The sequence below is a fragment of the Festucalex cinctus genome, chromosome 1 (genome assembly GCF_051991245.1).
Source record: "Festucalex cinctus isolate MCC-2025b chromosome 1, RoL_Fcin_1.0, whole genome shotgun sequence".
NCBI lineage: Eukaryota > Metazoa > Chordata > Actinopteri > Syngnathiformes > Syngnathidae > Festucalex > Festucalex cinctus.
In genome coordinates, this window is record NC_135411.1 from 3,418,007 (window position 1) to 3,438,243 (window position 20,237).

The 20,237-nt window shown below is 41.8% G+C and overlaps 2 protein-coding genes across 4 annotated transcripts in view; both read left to right on the plus strand.

The window, feature by feature from the left end:
- ift57 (intraflagellar transport 57 homolog (Chlamydomonas)) overlaps window positions 1–11,459 on the plus strand; it is a 59,793-nt gene extending 48,334 nt beyond the window's left edge. For 2 of the 3 annotated variants that reach the window (XM_077511900.1, XM_077511909.1), the window contains 2 exons: window positions 11,086–11,193; window positions 11,277–11,459. Coding sequence is in view for 1 of the 3 variants with exons in the window: in XM_077511891.1 (XP_077368017.1) it covers window positions 4,125–8,307; window positions 11,086–11,193; window positions 11,277–11,287 (4,302 nt within the window). In the remaining 2 variants the exon portion in view is untranslated. Of the gene's footprint in view, window positions 1–4,124; window positions 8,308–11,085; window positions 11,194–11,276 lie in introns of all 3 variants that reach the window. The other variant, XM_077511891.1, reaches the window with a different exon arrangement.
- A 2,971-nt stretch (window positions 11,460–14,430) lies between these two features.
- LOC144013278 (uncharacterized) lies at window positions 14,431–19,030 on the plus strand. The gene is made up of 4 exons (XM_077511923.1): window positions 14,431–14,874; window positions 15,875–15,923; window positions 15,986–16,186; window positions 17,527–19,030. Exons 1-4 carry the CDS (start codon window positions 14,566–14,568, stop codon window positions 17,994–17,996), a joined length of 1,029 nt encoding a protein of 342 aa, XP_077368049.1. The 5' UTR covers window positions 14,431–14,565; the 3' UTR covers window positions 17,997–19,030.
- Window positions 19,031–20,237: the final 1,207 nt, after the last annotated feature.

Sequence of the window (20,237 nt, forward strand, 5' to 3'; positions counted from 1 at the left end):
GTATCGGCATCGGCCCTGAAAAAGCCATATCGGTCTATCACTAGTCCTGCGTACCAAAGAGTCCATTTTAGTGCCGTTGTGGCAAAACTGCTGCTGACGTTTTGGTGTCTTTTTTTTCCTGTGGAATGAGAGCCCGGCAGATCATTTGAAAACGTCGTCTGTTTTGGAGAGAGCTTTTCTTTTTTTTCTTTTCTACTTTTGACTTAAATGGCTTCTTGTGCAGCTGCCACACATCAACCCTCGGACGGAATGACCCGTGCATCTTTTCTTTTTATTGGCTGATTTTTGGAACGCTCGCTGATGTTTTTCTGAGCGGTTTTTGACCGTTTGTATTTTGCGCTTGCTTTTCCTTTTCTTTCTTTTTGTTTTTTTTGTAAGGAAGAAGCAACCGTCAGACTTCCTTCCTCGGTGTTGTCCGTATGTTTTGATTGTAACGGTTTGAAGAAAAGGGCAAGCTTGCCCCTCCCCCGCTTGCGCTCGCAAATCATGACAAACAACGTGGACGAGTTGGCCCCAACGTTCCGTTGCTTAAAACTCGCGTTCTTCGATTTTCTCAGGGCACTGAATCAATGGCAAGTGGACTGTTGTAGAGGACCAAAATTCGAAATAAATACATGACTAAATAAATGTCTAAATAAATAAATAAATGAACGTGTAAATGTGAAAATAAAAATGAATATAAAAAAATATATAATTCGAAAATTATATCTAAAAAAATAAATATAAATGGAAATGAATCCGTTTTTATTTTCACTTTTAGTCATTTATTTATTTAGACATTTATTTAGACATTTATTTATTTATTTAGACCAGTGGTGTCAAACATAAGGCCCGCGGGCCGGATCAGGCCCCACAAAGGGGTTTAATCCGGCCCGCGAAATAATTTTGTAAAATTAAAAATAAATATATAAATACATAAAAATGTAATGTTGGACTAATTAATCCGCCGGCCACAATCAAAATATATAAATTTGTCATTTCACAATCAATCCTCAGATGAGCAATGCAACTTGTACGGGGGAATCGACCTGGATGTCATTATTTTACACACAACGTAAAGTTACGGTTTGTTTTATTATTATTATTATTATTATATTTATTTATTTTTTAAATCATAGACCGACAAACGTGTTAAATATGACACAAATTCAATTACTGGTAACACAAATAAATGACAAAGGTTAGCGTCCTTATAACGTCATTAACTGCGCCACGCAATGCATTCTGGGAACAATATAATGCAAAACAGGTCGATTGTACGCATCCGGAACTCAGTGTTGCTGCGTTCCATTTGCATTTGTATTATTTTTTGGAACAATATGATTACAGTTGAGCTCCGTAATTTTGGGCTGGCACACAAATAGCAAAAAAATCTGCTTATAATTGACGGCAATCGTTATGAAGTTAAATACTGTTATTTTACCAATGTGGCCCACTTGGTAACATATTTTCCTCTATGCGGCCCCTGAGCTATAACATGAGTTTGACACCCCTGATTTAGATATTTATTTCATCATTTATTTAGTCATATATTTAGTCTATTTATTTATTTATGTCATATATCAACTAGGGGTGTTAAAAAAAATCTTTACGGCGATATATCGCGATACTACATCGCGCGATTCTCGAATCGATTCAATAATAGGCAAAATCGTTTTTTTGTTTTGTTTTTTTTTTTTGTTTTTTTAGGATTCACACCTTAAGCATGGAAGAATGTTATATGAACGGAACATTAAGCCTTAATATTTTATTTTAATGCTGTTCAAACATGAAACAGATTACAACCTCTATAAGACTGAAATTTCAGATCAATAAATCATACATTTTCATATAAATCTTACACTCTACAAGCTTACTGATTAGTATTTTCTAAATTTGAATGAAAAAAATCGCAACAATCGACTTATAAATTCGTATCGGGATTAATCGGTATCGAATCGAATCGTGACCTGTGAATCGTGATACGAATCGAATCGTCAGGTACTAGGCAATTCACACCCCTAGCGGCCACCCTGAGAGCCATCACTGGCGTGCAAGCCGGCCCAACGAAGTCCTGTGATGACACTTCCCTGGTGAAAAACCACCTTGCGGCACTCAACCTTGCCATGAACGGACTGAGGAGAGACATGGCCACAAGGTTGCTCGAACGGGAGAGAAAAGTCGGACTGGAGACTGCGATGAACCGAAATCGTGATGAAGACGGATCTGAGTGACGGAGGGGTCGGACGCATGGTTTTCACGATGCTCAGTTATCGAAAGCTGCTGGACTGAGACAATCTACATGGTAGCAATCAACAAACTATCGGAACGAATCTTCTGTCATGAGCTACATGCGATCAAATCGCTGGTGAAGATGAACTGATTGAACTTTTAATTAGGGCTGCACAATATATCGAAAAAATATCGATATCGCCATATTGGCCCTTGCCATATGCATATCGCAAAGGCATGCAATAAGTTTTATATGGAATTTTATTCTTTTTAAATGAATTTGACCAGTCAGATGCTAACTAAAATGTGCATCGCCAACTTATAGTTGAAAATTATTAAGACATAATTGCAATTAATTAACTAAGATTACATTAAGGTTGCTTATTTTGCCACAGGAAAAATGTTTTTCTTTCACTAGGTAATAAAAATGTCATTTCTTTCGGTACATGTTTAATATCGCAATAATATCGATATCGCTATGTTCAGCAAGTATATCGCATATCGCATGTTTTCCCAATATCGTGCAGCCCGACTTTTAATAATCCATTTGCCTGAACCAAAAGACTCCGAATGCAATCAACTGGATAACGAACTTCATGGACACGATGAACTGAGTGAAATTTTATCATCTCTGCTGACTTTTAACGATAATTGTTTGATTTTCTGCGTCCTAGTATAGGATGGGGGCGGGAATTTATAAGCTTTATGCTTCTTCCTGCCAGCCCTTTTTCTTTTCCGTTATTATATGTTAAAATTGTATGATGAAATGTTTGATTGTCACAATGCTGTCCGAAAGGAAAAATGAACAAATCAAATCAAAGAAATCTGCTGATAATTATTGGCAATTATTTATATGTATATATATATCAAAGATCCTCATGCTGGTGCGTTCCTGAGTCTCCTCATGCTTTGCAGGCCCTCCAGGAAGCAACCAAACAATCCCAAAAGCCGTTTTGCTCTGCCTTTATCCGGAAGTTCATCAGAATTCTTGGACTTCTCACTGCACCTGTATTCGGTTGTCGTTGTTCCATGAGGGCTCTTGATGACTCGTTAGATGACTTGAGCCAGGCCGTTGTGTCGCCGTTGTTCGTCCTTGCTTGGCGCATTTCTATCTGTCTGCATTCTGACACGCGTATCGTATTGCCAAGACATCCAGTCAATATTCCAACTGAGAACATGCAGTCTTCTGGTTATTACTATTAGTATAATATCGTGAGCATTAAGATACAAGAACCGGTGAAAGTTCCCACCCAGAACTTTACATCACCAAGACTTCCCCACATCTTCTCCCAACGCGCCGTGGCTTCGACATCTTCACCAAACAACTTGACTTGAATTCAATTTCGTCAAAATGCCACCAGCCTCTTGTTGTGATGACTTTCAAGATGGCCTTATTCAACGTGATGTTCTTAGTCTGGGGATTGAAAGGCCTTGTGAGCTCCTCGGAGAGCCCTCGTGATTTGTCACATAACCACACACCCGTTGTACGTCATTCATGGGTTTGATCACAACGTAAACATTTAACAACAGTCACACTTTCCCTCTGAAATTCCTCGACACGTCTGGCTTGTCTATTTGGACTCGAACCAGCACACTTTGGACCTTTTGAGAGGTATTGTCATGTGCAGTGAAGGTTATGAGATAGTTGATCTAAGAACTAGGACAAGAATGACATGATAGGATATTGCGCCACTGAGAGTGCTGATAGTTTTCCACATGTTTGGACCATGTTTCGAGACAAAAAAAAACAACTTTTGATGAAGAAGATGGAAAAGAATAAAATGATGTGGCGTTTGCGTGTTTTGGATCTTTTGCCGGGTGCTCAGTTGTCGACCCAAAAGCGTTGATCAGAAGAAGATAAAATGATGGAATGTTCCTAGACTGATTGTGTCACCTGTTTGGACCTCTTTCAGGGATCTTGCCTCCGTTCAGCTCAGCTGAGGGACACGATGCAGACATGCGCGCCCTCGTGGGAGGCGTCAGCGGACAGAACGTGGAACCAACCCAGCGCAAACAACCTGTCCCAGTACCGGACAGGTGTTGGTTCCAATTGGCCGACATCATTTCCCGGTCAAGGCGGCATATGCTACCAGAATGTGTCGCCGGTCTCTCAGGCCGGCTTCTCCCCTGTTCCACAAGGTGGGAACTATGGACATGAGCTCGTCTCCTCAAGAGTTTCTAATTACAACATGGGCCAGAATTCGTCTGTATGGAACACGGGAGCCTCTTCCTGCAACCAGAGACACATTCCCGCCTACCAGAACCCATCAGGAGCGGTTCACGGCCACGCTGTTGGACCTGAGCACCACAAGTTCACGAGTAGATTCTACCAGAAATCACCACCACCGCCATATGCATACAACCACATCACAACAGGCGGGCAGAGTATTCCTTCAGCCAACACCAATCAGACTCCTTGGCAACACCCAGACACGAGGTCTGCATTGCCGAACACTTTGGAGTTTCAAGCCAGACAAGTTTTTCAAGAGGAAACACAATGGCAGGTTATGAGACGGATCACTCAAACAATAGAGACGCAAGCAAGGGTGCCAGATAGGGCGCCGGTGAGTACGCAAGTTTGGATGCCAGAGAGGACACAAACAATGCCAGAGAATGTGCCAACGAGTATGCAATTTGGGATGCTAGATAGGGCGCCAGTGAGTACGCAAGTTTGGATGCCGGAGAGGACACAAAAAACGATGCTAGAGAGGGCGCCAAGGAGTACGCAAGTTTGGATGCCAGAGAGGACACAAACAACGATGCCAAAGAATGTGCCAACGAGTACGCAAGTTAGGATGCCAGAGACGATACAAACAATGCCGGAGAGGACCCCAATGAGTACGCAAGTTTGGATGCCAGAGAGGACACGAACAACGATGCCAAAGAATGTGCCAACGAGTACGCAAGTTAGGATGCCAGAGACGATACAAACAATGCCGGAGAGGACCCCAATGAGTACGCAAGTTTGGATGCCAGAGAGGACACAAACAAGGACGCCAGAGGGAGCGCCAACGAGTACGCAAGTTAAGATGCCAGAGAGGACACGAACAACGATGCCAGATAGGACGCCAACGAGTACACAATTTTGGATGCCAGAGAGGGCACAAACAACGATGCTAGAGAAGGCGCCAATGAGTACGCAAGTTAGGATGGCGGAGAGGACACAAACAATGATGGCAGAGAGTGCACAAGTTAGGATGCCAGAGACGATACAAACAATGCCGGAGAGGACCCCAATGAGTACGCAAGTTTGGATGCCAGAGAGGACACAAACAAGGACGCCAGAGGGAGCGCCAACGAGTACGCAAGTTAAGATGCCAGAGAGGACACGAACAACGATGCCAGATAGGACGCCAACGAGTACACAATTTTGGATGCCAGAGAGGGCACAAACAACGATGCTAGAGAAGGCGCCAATGAGTACGCAAGTTAGGATGGCGGAGAGGACACAAACAATGATGGCAGAGAGTGCACAAGTTAGGATGCCAGAGACGATACAAACAATGCCGGAGAGGACGCCAACGAGTACGCAAGTTAGGATGCCAGAGAGGACACAAACAACGATGCCAAAGAATGTGCCAACGAGTACGCAAGTTAAGATGCCAGAGAGGACACGAACAACGATGCCAGATAGGACGCCAACGAGTACACAATTTTGGATGCCAGAGAGGGCACAAACAACGATGCTAGAGAAGGCGCCAATGAGTGCACAAGTTAGGATGCCAGAGAGGACACCAACGAGTACGCAGGTTAGGATGTCAAAGAGGAAGCGCATCACTCAAAACTCTCCAGATTCATCACCTCACCCAGTACGGGCACCGGAACCACTTCCGACCGTCTGTGCCGCAATTCGGGAAGCAGCGCATGTCCCCGGAGAGTCGTCACATCTAAGCAAACCGGAGAACAGAAGCCGCTCCCAGCACCAGACGCCAACAGAAGATGTTCCACAGCCAACAAATCTTGAAGCAGTTGAACCCCTCCCCGCTGCCCCCTCATCAGCGAGTTGCTCAGCTCAGCCAATGGTTGCCATCATGCCACCTGTGGCGGAGGGAAGTCCAGAGCTCGCTGGCCAGCTTCTGGCCGCTGCACGTGGTCCTCTTGATCAGAGTTGCACTGGCCAGCAGGACCCATGTGCGGGTGATAAAGGAGATCAGGCAGCAAGTCCAGTTAGAAAACGGCAGCAACGAAATGTTCCTCAATCTTTCCAGCCAGAAGAGCCTGAAAGCCCAGAAGTGGACCAAAGTGAGAGGCCAGTCGCTGTTCAACTCAAGTCTCTCCCAACGCGGAAGTGGACTCAAGAAGACTTAGCGGTACTCATCAGGGACACCCATCAAGCCCAGATGAAGTCTCCCATGTCTTCAGTCCTGTTTAACTGGAAAAATGTATCCGCGTTCTGGAAACATCCAACAATACTGCTGGACACCATCAGGGTAGGCTTGTACGAAAAGATCATAAATGAGGCCTCTTCATTTTGCAATGAGCACTTGAGTCTGGACTCTGCGGTGCTGTCAGAAGCCATGTGCGATTTGAACCTCAGCGGCCTTCAGGTGCTTCAAGAGGGCGAGGGCGAGGGCTACTCTGAAGCACCTTACTCGTCGTTCTGGCGGAACATCAACCCACAGCTCGATGACATCGATAAAGAGTTTGGCTTGGAGAGGAACTTGCTTCCACGTTTGCCTTCTGCGCCCGCGACAGCTGAGGATCCTTCACCAGAGCCCAAAGCCAGCTCCTTGGAAGGAGAGCCACAAGACCAGAAAGAAAGGGAACAAAAACTGCAACATGCGCAAGAGCCAGAGTTGGACTCTGCTCCATTTGTGCCTCCCAGTGAAGATCCAGATGCTGCGTACTCGTTCGTCATCAAAGTTCTGCCCCAAGAGCAAGCCAAAGCCATCTACGACGGTATAAATCTCACAGAAGAGGCTCCTGCCAAAGAGGACCTGAAAGGCTCCATGGAAACGGACCCGTTTGACATGGAGTTGGAGTCTTTCTTTGAACACTGGAAAGATGTCCTTTCTGATTATGAATTTTTCAAAAATCAAGACGCAGCAGAGGGAATCGGGTGGGCCGATATTGACCTCTCCCTAAGTATGGATGTAGACAACCACTCCACGGATTCCAATCGATCCCAGGATGCTTCTCCACGGACAGAACAAAAGGATGATCAAGAGACAGGAAATTTTGCCGCGCCAGATTACCGAGAGTCAGAGAACATAATCCGACAAGATGATGACCAAGAGATGGAAAATGTCTGCCAAGGAGATCACAGAGAGTTGGCTTACGTCTCCCAAAAAGATGACCAACGGCCGTTAAAGGGTCCCCAAGAAGATGAGCAAGCAATTTTAAATGTCGCCCGACAGGAAGACCAAGAGACGGGAAAGGTTCCCCGAAAAGATGACAACCAAGAGACAGCAATTGACTCACAACAGAAACATGTCCAGGAGATGGCAAAAGTCTCCCAGCCAGTCTTAGTTTTTCCATCCAAAGTTTCTCCTCCACCTGAGAGGTGGACATTACAGGACAACTGTCGTCGCGTGGAAGTGATCCCGTCTAAACGATACCGAGGCAAGAGGCGGCTCCGTCTTTCCCTGAAGAAAAAGCGGCAGAAAGCCAAACAGTCCGGCATCAGCGTTCCCTGCCTGAAAAAGTTGAAAACCAAACGCGTCGGCAAGGACGCCGGCAAACGAGCGATGGGCAAAGAAGCCCCGCGGGCAAACCGCAAGCGGCCCGTGGAGCTGGTGCTCTTTGGCTCGGCCGGAGGCAAGCGCAACTACGCTCTGGTCCATCACGCGCCGGAGATCCTCAGCGTGAGGCCCAAAGGCAGTAGTTCCATCAAGCAGAGGATCTACGAAGACTGGTGCCGACCTCCGACCAGGATGGACGGCAAAAACAAATTCACATTTCAGAAGAAGTCGTACATGGTGGACATGGCCAGAAAAGAGCCGCCTTTGCCCACCTTGATCATCCGGAAAGACAACGGCAGGATGTCGTTGACCCTGAACAAAAGAAAGTCCAAGCTGGACGGACCCAAGAAGGATGCCGGGGCCCTCAAACAAGCTGCTGATGTTCTGCTGAAGACCGCAAGTGACTCTCATCGCGGTAAGTTGACGGAACAGTTCAAAGTCAGGCGCTGAGGCGCGCGCACACACCCCACAAAAAACCAAATGGTGGTCGCTTCTAAGTCCTTCTCAAGACTTCACGTTTCGAGCAAGTCTCAGCTCACGTTTGCCAAAATCAAGCAAGTCAAGTCATTCAGGCTTGCTCGAGCACAATACATACGCTAGCTACTTTGCTCTCGGTATCTGCACAGTTCCTGGTCCCAAAACTAATTTGCGTATTGTTTTATCAAACGCTCGTGCTCATGTTTGAACAGTTAGCAAAAAACAAAAAAACACCCTGATACACCCGTATATAGGGATGGCTACCTTTTGACAGAGACATACAAATAAGACTCATATTCTGGCCAGAAGGGAGAAGAAGTCCGGAGAAGTCCGCACTGGTTTTTAGAACTGTTTACACACCAAAACATTGAACACAGAAACAAGGACGAGAGCAGAGTTGTGACAATTCTCTTGCTTCCTCTCTTTTTATTTGGGACGTTTCCTATCCGGTTACAAAAAAATGGCGTCGCACTACTAAGGGGTGGGGAAAGCGCAATCGTGCAACGCTGCATTTTCTTCGATTAACATATCGGACGTGTGTTGCAAGTAGGGGTGTGAATTGCCGAGTACCTGACGATTCGATTCGTATTACGATTCACAGGTCACGATTCGATTCGATACCGATTAATCCCGATACGAATTTCTAAGTCGATTGTTGCGATTTTTTTTCATTCAAATTTAGAAAATACTAATCAGTAAGCTTGTAGAGTGTAAGATTTCTATGAAAATGTATTATTTATTGATCTGAAATTTCAGTCTTATAGAGGTTGTAATCTGTTTCATGTTTGAACAGCATTAAAATAAAATATGAAGGCTTAATGTTCCGTTCATATAACATTCTTCCATGCTCAAGGTGTGAATCCGAACCCGAAGTCAGACGTTTTGTTGAATATTTTTCCATTAAAAATGGAAGTTGAAAAATCGATTCACACACAAAAAAAAAAAAAAAAAAAAAAAAAGGCAATGATGATAAGACGTTGAATCGGTAAGACTACCGAATGAACAATTCTGAGCTCTTAAAAAAAAAAAAAAAAAAAAAAAAAAAAAAAAAAAAGGCAATGATGATAAGACGTTGAATCGGTAAGACTACCGAATGAACAATTCTGAGCTCTTTAAAAAAAAAAAAAAAAAAATCATTTTTTTTTTTATTATATCGATTCGAGAATCGCGCAATGTAGTATTGTGATATATCGCCGAATCGATTTTTTTTTAACACCCCTAGTTGCAAGTAAGCATGCGATTATCCATCAGCAATGGAAGTTCTCGTTTTCGCTTCTGCCGCAGACGGTGTAACTCGTTTTAAACACAGCCACACTGTCCGATACAGTTCATCTGAAGAAATGGGTGCAAAGTAGTTCACTTAAAGTTCATATGAGTGTGAAGCATTTTTGCTCATATGTAATAACTTAGATACACTTTTAAACCTAACAATAACATTACCCAATCCACGGCCAAACCTTTTCTTAGGGCGTACCATCTTACGGTAACTAACTTTGATTGGCTATCCCAAAATATGGCCACGCCTACTCATCAGCCTAATGATACATATGGATTTCTTTTGGCCACTAGAATGTACTTTATTATTTCGTGACCATTGGGGGCACTGTGGTTCCACGCAAACTTAAGCCCGTAACCTTTAGCCTACTCTTAAGAGTTGCCCTCCGTACGAACCGCAGTCTTTGGCAAGCTCACCTGATATTTTTAGAGTTTTCATCTGCTTTGGAGGCGCACTGACTCTTTTCGTTGGTCCGATTTGAAATTTTGGACAAGATGCCCGTTGTTAGGACTGTTTTTAACGAGCTACAGCTTTTCATTTTCCAGCCAGTGGGTCAATGCGCTTTGTACATCTTGATCTGGCGGAATGCCTCCGAGGCCAGCAAACTTTAGGAAGATTACATTGAGACATTTACTACAATGTGGTTTAACTCATTCACTCGCCGCCATTTTCACATTTCGCAATCCCGTTCGCTCCCGGCTGTTTTATTGGATTTTGACTGATTTTGCAAGGCCCACAGAATATTGTGTTCAATTGCTATAAAAACATGGAACCTATCAAAAGAAAGATTAAAGTCTCTTCTTTCATCAGGGAAAAAAAAGTGTTTCTATCTGTTTCCGTTTTGCAGCAATTAGCATTAGAAGAGAGCTAAGTTTCATCAGTTTTCACAAATCGATTTAAAATTGTAAGTAATCGAGCTTTTTTTTCTACATGGCCCTGGTTGATCTCCTTTGCTCTGCTGCCACCTGCTGGCCGTGTGTGTAATAACTACCATTTCTGCAACCGTTCTCTGCAGTTGAGAGGCTGCATCAAAGCCTTCTGTATGCTCGAGCATAAAAAAAACAAAAAAAACGTATGAATACGTCTTTGGGACACTTACAACATAAAAAAACGTATTTATACGTCATTGGGAGTAAATGAGTTAACATAAGATAGTTCTCAATTGACAAATGTAGCGTCACAAAAACCCACATAGTCCTTTAAATTTGCATCGATGGCTAAAGTCAAGTACATCACCTGCCGCACAACGAGTTCAAAGTCGGGCTGCACGATATTGTAAAAAACAGGTGATATAGTTGTTGAATGGTGCCCTTGAGCAAGACACTGAAGTTGACTGAACCCCGATTGCTTGCAATATATTTACTATTAAGTTGAAATTCGGAAATCTAGAACGAGGTTTCTAAATGATGAGCCGATAATCTTTTTTTTTTTTGCTACCAGACAAACGTCACCGGGTGAGCGAAAGACTGCCGTGGGACCACCACCTTTGTTTGGTCGCCATGGGAACGTATGCCGGAGCAACAGCAGCGGCAGCCGCCATCGCAACGGGTAACGTTTTGTTGTTCAAAGTTTTCGTGTTGAAATAAGCCGCCATCGTCATCACAATTTGTTTTGGTTTTGTCCGCACGCAGGCTCAAGTTGACGCCAACCGGGCAAGCGGTTGACAGTTTTTCCGTTGCCCCGTGAAGACGACAAATGAAATGGATTTGGAATTTGGAAGTTTTTCTCTTTTTGCGTGATGACGTCACGCACACGCACGCACGCACGTATGTACAGAAATGATTTTGTTTGAATTAAAGTCCGTTTTTCATCAATCTTGCAATTTTTTTTTTGACTTGCATGTTTTGTTTGTTTTGTTTCCGCTCTCGTTGGCCGTCAGCATGACAATCGTTGTGTCAAAGACTTGCTACATTGTTTGCAAAATCACATTCTTAACAATATATACGCTTACATTTTGGAGGTGCTTGTTGTTCGCTCCGTCCTCATGTCCTTAAGATCACCGGATGTTAATACAGGGTGACCCAAAAAGATGCGTAGCCATATTTTCTTGGATAAAAAATGCCTTTTTTACCGAATGTCTTTTCTGTTGCGGGACGTGAAAGGTGAACCTATGGATGATCATTTGCAGCTCTAGTTGCCCTGAAAATGTCTTGGACAAATCAGCAGAAGATATTCTCCCTGGAGACCGATTTGGCTCCGACTGTCCTCTCCAAGAGTGATCGTTTATTATGCACCCCGCGTGTCGGAAGGAGAGTCTTCGCATGTATTCGCTTTAAAGGAGAAGTTTAACAACTCCGAATCGAGAAGAAAAAAAGGAAAATGTGTCAGAGCAGGTTTGGGTCAAACCTTTTACAGGGATGGGGGGCATGAATCGACATAGATAACTCCAATGATATACTTCAGACTCTTCCGCACGCACGCACGCACGCGGAGCGCGTGATAACGTCTTGCCATCCCATTTATCACCAGCAAAATGCGGTTCTGGGTCGCGGCGATATCACAAAGAAAACAAGCGTTTGCAAACCTCCAAACATAGAAGAAGAGCAAGAGGTCATGTGACCTGACATTCCGTCCATCATATTTTAACAGCCTGTGGAAAACCGAAACCAGATGTGTCCAAACCTTTTTCATTTGAGGGCCACATAGAGAAAATCGGAAGGACGCAAGGGCCACATCATGTTATGAAGAGAAATTGTGTTTAGTCCTCAAAATTGGACAAATCATTTGACGTTTGAAGTTGATTGAACATGTAAACATAACATAGAAACATAAACAAATAGCTAGTTTATTTTAATTTATTTGTGCTTTTGCATATTTCGAAAAATGCTACAGTATGTAAACCAATTTATTTGTAATATGGTTATTATAGTTTTGGAATTTTTCATTTTAGTTTTTATTTTGTTTTGAGGTTGTTGTTTTTTTATTTAGTTAGTTTGAATTAGTTTTCAGGGTGGTTCTGATTTTTTATTCGTTTTAGTTCTTTAATAAATGCTTAGTTTTAGGTTAGTTTCAGTGTTAGTTTTAGGATTTTTTTTTTTTTTTTTAATGTGTATTACTTGTGCTCAATATTTTAAAAAAAACACCATGGGCACGGCGTTATTACTCCGGTTTATATCAAAATAAATCTACTAAAAATCACATTTCAAATCATCCCCAAAGGCATTAAATTAATTCCCAAAAACTAAAGCAAAGGACACTTTTGCTATAATTATAGTTAGTTTTATTTTAGTTAGTTTTGTAAACATAAAATGTAGTTTCAGTTGTTTTTTTTTTTTAAAGCATCTTTGTTTTTATTTTATTTCGTTAACAAAATTGTTTTTTTAATTTTAATTTCTTCGCTAGTTTTAGTGAACTAAAATAACCTTTAATAGCACCTGTGTTTTTCGACACCCTCCCTTCTTACTTTGATCATCTCCAAACATTTTTGTTTTTATTTTATTTGAGTCAAATGCCATTTTTAGCATATGTGGCGGGCCACTGAAAAATGGACGGCGGGCCGCAAATGGCCCCCGGGCCGTAGTTTGGACACCCCCGACCTAAAGGTCAGTTTTATGATTTAATTGCTGACCTTTCGCCACATGCATCTGGCGGAAGTGGTAACAAAAGGACAAAATGTTTCACTTGAACTGGCGCCACAACAATGAGGCGACTTTTTAAAATGGCGGCCGTGTGCGTCTGTTTTACGGAGACATTCCCGCTGAAAACAAACCGCGCGATATGAGGACATTTTGAATTATGAGGACACAGCCCTGCATGTAAAAGCCAAAGTTTTAGCCAATGTCCCCATAAGCGAGCGTCACCGTCATGTACACGTTTCATTCGTAATATTGGCGACTGGCGAGGCTGCTGCGTGCGGCAACGCGCATGCTCTGTCGTGACGTCAAATGCGTCATGACGTCATCGTTTCGCCTGCTGCGGGATAAAGTTGTTTTCAAGTACTTGAAACTGTCTCATCGAGATGTCGCTTCAATAAAAGTGTTAACACAATCACAACAACTACTGTACTAAATGACGCATGAACGCCATCTTGATAAATCACGTGATCGATGTCGAGCCGATCCGAATGGATCCCGTCACATGTCAACAGGTGACCCGGCTACTGATTACGTGAATGTCGTGTCTATGATGACGCCCCCTGTAGGCAGGTCCTTGTAATGCAACCCTCAATGAATATTCACGTCACCTGTCCCCACAATTACGTGCCTATTCATAATTAAAATAATAATAATAATAATCTCAAAATGTGTGTGCAATGTTCGTCTGTAAACGCAGAAACTTTTTTTTTTTTTTTTTTAGCCACCAACTCCCAAGTAAATACCGTGATGAAAATAAATACTCCATGACATAGCCATAAATATTTATTTCCTTAATTGTTTTCGTGGTCATTTCTTTCAAGAAAAAAGAAAGAAAAGATAAACAAAACATTGCGGTTAAAAGCGGTTTGTTTCTGACATCATTTTTGAACAGCTGGAGGCAGAGACGAAGAGAAACTGCCAGTGCCATATTTGCAAAGTCACTATTTGTCGTGAAAATGAATGTAATCTTCTGAAGTGGACTTAAGAAGAAGCTAAAATGTAATGTAATGTATGTGATGACCGAACTACAACGTTTTGAACAGAAATGACCAGAATAAACAAACATCCTTTACCTTTACATGAGTCTACATTTCATTCAGCAAAAATGAACAACGACATGCCCGGATGTTCAAAATTCACATTCAATCAATTCCACATTCCATCCGGTAGGTGGAGGTAATGCTCTTGACGGCCGGTTCCGACAGCCGCCAATGAAACTAAGCACGAAGAAGAAGAAGAAGAAGAATCAGGAACAGAAGAAGAAACATAAACTGATACCGGTTTCGGTTCTGGTTGCGGTTCCGCTAGTGCACTGTTAAGCGCGTCTCGGTCGGGTTGGGACAAAATGTCGGAGCTGCTAACGTCTCAAGTCCTCCACGAGCAGCTGAGCGTCATCATGGCGGCGCTGAGCAAGGCGGCCGTGCTGGACATCTGCGAGCTGCTCGAGCGAGCTTTGGTCGGCCTCCGAGACGAAGTCAGCCGCAGCCAGCGGGAGAACCGCGAGCTCCGAAGCAGACTCAACCTCATCGAGTCCGTCGTGGTCCGCGGCAGTCTCGGCCCTGCCTCGCCGGAGGACGCCCGCGAGCAACCCGCGGGACAGCGGGACCATCAGGGCGGACAAGCCGACGAAGGGGCTGCTGTTTCCGGGGAGCAGGTGAGTACACCCGCCCCCCTCCTGGAACCTTCTTCGACATATGTAATATGACCATTTCAATGTACAGAAATATAAAATCAGACTTAGTGTATCAAAGTAGTTTCAGTTATTAAATTGCAACTCTCGGCTGTCTTTTTCTTTCTTTCTTTCTTTCTTTCTTTCTTTCTTTCTACTAAGTACGGCTGCAGCTACAATTGTTTTAATAATTGATTTGGTTGATTATTTTTCCAATGAATATAAGAGTAGGGCTGCTCGATTATGAAGAAATTATTAATATTTTGATAATAATTGAAAACACGATTAGGATGCTCAAAAGAAAATGTTTAAATGTAAAAACAAATATTAAGACAAATGAATTTATTTGAAAGGCTGTCAAAGGATTATTATTTATTTATTTATAAGAAAATGGTATGTAAAGACAAGTTAAAAAATAGAAACACTATAATTATGTAAATTCCTTTTGGACCAAGCAGAATTTATAATTATATATATTAATATATATTTATTGTTTGGTTTACTGGTTTGGACTTAATAAACATAAACAGATTAGAAGTGTAAAAGATAAGTTGAAGTTGAATAAAGATTTAAAGGAAGAAAGATTGTTGATATGTTGGCAAAAAAAAAAAAACTTGAAAAAACTAAATATCCAAGTTCTTTTTGAATGAGATAAAATTTATTAAATTAGTTATTTTAAAATATATATTTTTTTTAAAAAGGTTCAAATGTAAAACTTTTAAGCAACTCATTTTTTTTTTTTTTTTTTTACTGTTATGCTAATTTTGTAATTGCGGAGTGTAATAATTGAAATTGAAATTGTAATTGAATTTTGATGAATTCCACAGCCCTCCGATCCCGTCACTTGAATATTTTTGCTATATATTGAGAATTACTGCCAACATTGATGCTAACTCCCGTGAGCCCATCTATGGCGTTTCACATTACGTGTTAGCATTAAGCTAATTACCTTCAGTTCAAGTCAATGTTTGGATTTGTTTTTCAGCCTCCCGACGTGGTTCTGATCAAAGACGAAGGCTCGGATTGTGAGACAGGTGAGTGATGATGTCGTGGGGAAAGAGGCGGAGCTAAATCCGCCTGATGTCTTTCGGCGTAGAGGACGCCATGTTGGCGGTCACCGTGGAGGACGTGACGGAGGACGCGGCCGTCACGCCGCCGCCGCCACCCTCGCGGCGCAGGAGGAGGAAGGGGCAAGACCGGGTCGCGGACAGGAAGTGCGGCCCGGCCGGGGCCCTCAACATAGCCGCCGTGTACTCGTTGGACGTTGGCCACGACGTGGCGGCGGGAGGACACTCGGGTGCGTTCAAAAATGTCAACGAACTTGATGCACCGTGAATTGCACGTGCCGACAAATTGATTTTAAATCAAATCAAATGTCAAATTAATTAATTCAAATGTAAATAAAATCAAATGTAAAATAAATAAATTAAATAAATAAATAACATAAAATAAAATGCAGACAAAGTGATTGTAAATAAAATGTTTAATAAATAAAATGTAAATAAAATGAAATGCAAACAGTGATTGTAAATAAAATAAAATGTAAAATAAATAAATAAATACTAAATAACTAAATAAAATGGCAACAAAGTGATTGTAAATAAAATAAAATGTTAAATAAATAAAAAATAAAAAAATTAGTTAAGGAAATAAAATTTAAATGAAATGCTGACAAAGTTGATTGTAAATAAAATATCAAACAAATAAAATAAATGAATAAAATGGAAATAAAATGACAAAGTGATTGTAAATAAAATAAAATGCTAAATAAATAAATACAAAATAAAATAAAGAAATTAGATAAATAATAAATACAAAAATGTAAATAAAATAACATGACGAAAAAGTGATAAATCAAAGTAAATAAAGTAAATAAAATAAAAATAGTAAATAAAATGTCAAACAAATAAAATAAATGAATAAAATGGAAATAAAATAAAATGCTGACAAAGTGATTGTAAATAAAATAAAATCTTAAATAAATATAAATAAATAAATACATACCATAAAATGTAAATAAAATAAGATGCCGACAAAGTGATTGGACAGAACACAGTCGCAAGTAAGGTTGCGCAATTCCCACAAGTTTCAGTATCGTAACTTTTTGTAAGTTAATTTAGAAAACAATATTTCCAAAATCGTAAATCTTAAAAAAAAAAAAAAAAAAAAAAAAAAAAAGTCCCATTGGAATTTTCCGGAAAGTTTCTCGGAATTTACCGACCTCGAGGCTTCCGCCCTATTTTCTTCTTTGTGTTTTAACTCTTTTACAAAAACGTTGAATAACAATTAGTAAAATCAGATATATACCACTATAAACTTTAAATGACGTCAACTACTTTTTTATTCTTTAATAAAAAAAAAATAGATATATGATGTATTTTATTTTTTTAATTTATTATGATTATTATTATTTTCTTATCGATTTAATCGTGGATTTATGACCTGACCAATATATCGATAATTGCGGTATCATCATATCGTGAGATGATCAATATCGTGAGCCTTGTATCGCATATCGTATCGCGTATCGTATCGTATCGTATCGTGAGGTACCCGCCCCTTTTGATTGTAAATAATGAAATTCATGAACTTGAAAACTAACCGGAAGTTGAAATTGTGTGATGTGATGTGTGGCAGAATCGGACGCCGACGACCAGCTGCCGCCTCACTCGTCCGAAAACGTGTGTTGGACCGAGCCGGTGTCGGACGACGTCGCCACCGGCAACGACGACGACGACGACGACGTATTCGCCCTCCGGATGGTCAGCGCCGCGACGGGCTCGGCGCCGCCCGACTTCTCCTCGGACCGCCGTGACGGCTGGTCGTCGGCGGGGGCGGGCAAAGGGCGTCGGCGCAGCGCGTGCGGCGTGTGCGGCAAGACCTTCGCCTCGGCGCGGAACCGCGACGTGCACACGCGCATCCACACGGGCGAGCGGCCCTTCGGCTGCCAGCAGTGCGGCAAGCGCTTCATGCAGTCGGCGCACCTCAAGTCGCACCTGAGCATCCACACGGGGGCGCGGCCGCACGCCTGCCCGCGCTGCCCGCGCACCTTCTCCTCCAACTATTCCCTCAACGTGCACCTCAGAAAGCGGCACGCCGACACGTGAGCGCCGCCGGCACGTTTTGCGTCTGTTGTGAAAAGTGCGCGTCGTCGTCGTCGTCGTTTGACACTCGTCGCGTTCGATTCCCGTTCAAGTGGATTATTATCATTATAGTTTTGGAATTTTCATTGTCGTTAGTTTTGATTTCGCTTTGCGTTTTGTTTTTCAAATTTAGTTAGTTTCAATTAGATTTCATGGCGCTTTTGTTAGTTTTTTTAGTTTTAGGTAGTTTCAGTATAAGTTTTTTTTAATGCATATTACTTGTGCATAATATTTAAATAATAATATATATATATATAAAAAAAAAGTTTCCCGTGTAAACTCATTCAGAATATAATATAGGCCTACACATCATGTATTTAAGGCAAGTTGTGAAATGTCTGAAGTCCTCTTGTTTGTGCTTAAGACATTTAAAATATCATAAATCATCCTTTGTCAACGAAGTAAATGTCTCAAATGTTTTCCAATCTTGATATTGTAAATTTATAGGCTCGTATGGCGAGTAGTCTTGGTCTAGTCTAGCGGCTATCCAGTAATAAATGCAGATCGGGCATCTTGGATCGCCAACTACGGCAACCACAGAGGTCCAAACGCGTTCACACACGCTAATAAAACGAACATTGCGAAAGCGCACAACGTGCACTTTTTTTTTTTATTGAAATAAAAGCAGGTTTTTTGTACCCAACTCCCTCTTGTCATTGAAAACATACACACTGTGGATTTACTGTAAAGTACAACAATGCAGACTCACTATAATGTAATGAGGTCAAAAGTCAAATGTTCATCTTCCAGGATTAAAAAGTACTTAGTTACTTTCGAATGCTCAATCCTTTTTTTGAGTTTCGGCACCATCGCGCACGCATATAAAAGTATTTGTTCGAGTGTCGTTGCCGTAGTTGGCGGATCTAAGATGGCCGATCTTTTGCGCTTGCGCGTCACCGATCGCGTCTCGACGCTCCAAAGCTCGAGGGAAACAAACTAAGGTCTCATTTTGTTTGCCGACTTGTGTAAAATAAACCCATCAAGGAAGGTCAGATGAAGACTTGGTTTCTGTTTTTCAGTGTCCAATTTGAAACGAGAAGCGGGCTCGTTCTCGTTCCATCGAGATCGCAACACTGCCTCCCCGTGGACGGAGGAGGAACGTGAATATCTGACGGCTTGCGTGTGTGTGAACATTTCCAAATGATGTTTGTCTCAAAAATACAAAAAAAAAAATGCTTGTGCGCGACGATCCACAAACGCACTTCCGACAACTCGCAAGCAAAAGTCCTGGAAAATGCAACACACAAAATTTTGAAAGACGTGAAAATCGCGGCTATATTTGTGCATCGGAAAACACGTGAAAATCACAAATTTCTTTGTGTGAATATTTCTGAGACAAATCTCTCCTCATAAAAGGTTTCACTTGAACGAGGCTACTTTTTAAAATGGGGGCTGCCTGTGTCGGTTTTGTGGGGACATTTGAGCTCAAAACAAACTGCATGATATGTTGAATTATGAGGACACAAATATCCAAAGTTTTTAGCCAATGTCCCCATAAACGAGCGTCATCGTCATGTATACTTTGTCTGATCTCGCTTACCGGGCCAACTCTCCGTTATAAAGGGTTCAAATCCCGCTTTGGCTCCAACCGCGGTAACGCGGATTTGACGGAGGTGACGGGGACTTTCCAAGCTGGCGTCGAAAAGGATTCGTTTTGGTTCTCACCGCCCCAGTTTTAGAGCGTCAGCCCCATCTTACTTTCGATCAACACCCTTAACGAGCAACCGTTAATGATTTCAGGATATAAATCTAATCACACCCTTTTTACAGCGGCTCCTCTTCTAATGATCGGTTGCACTTGTTAAGACCTAAATAATTTTAGCTGTCCTTGTTCGGACCGCAAGGGCTTGTTTTATTTTGTTTATGTAAGCCGAAGTAACACTATAGGATTTATGGAATACAGTAGGGGTGTGAATTGCCTAGTACCTGACGATTCGATTCGTATCACGATTCACAGGTCACGATTCGATTCGATACCGATTAATCCCGATACGAATTTATAAGTCGATTGTTGCGATTTTTTTTCATTCATATTTAGAAAATACTAATCAGTAAGCTTGTAGAGTGTAAGATTGATATGAAAATGTATGATTTATTGATCTGAAATTTCAGTCTTATAGAGGTTGTAATCTGTTTCATGTTTGAACAGCATTAAAATAAAATATTAAGGCTTAATGTTCCGTTCATGTAACATTCTTCCATGCT

Bases quoted from the DNA above. Each gene is read 5' to 3' on its own strand.
- LOC144013278 (XM_077511923.1), top strand. From the start codon at position 14,566: ATGTCGGAGCTGCTAACGTCTCAAGTCCTCCACGAGCAGCTGAGCGTC. The intron at 14,875-15,874 runs GTGAGTACACCC...TTTGTTTTTCAG, and splicing joins CTGCTGTTTCCGGGGAGCAG to CCTCCCGACGTGGTTCTGAT. The intron at 16,187-17,526 runs GTGCGTTCAAAA...GATGTGTGGCAG, and splicing joins GGCGGCGGGAGGACACTCGG to AATCGGACGCCGACGACCAG.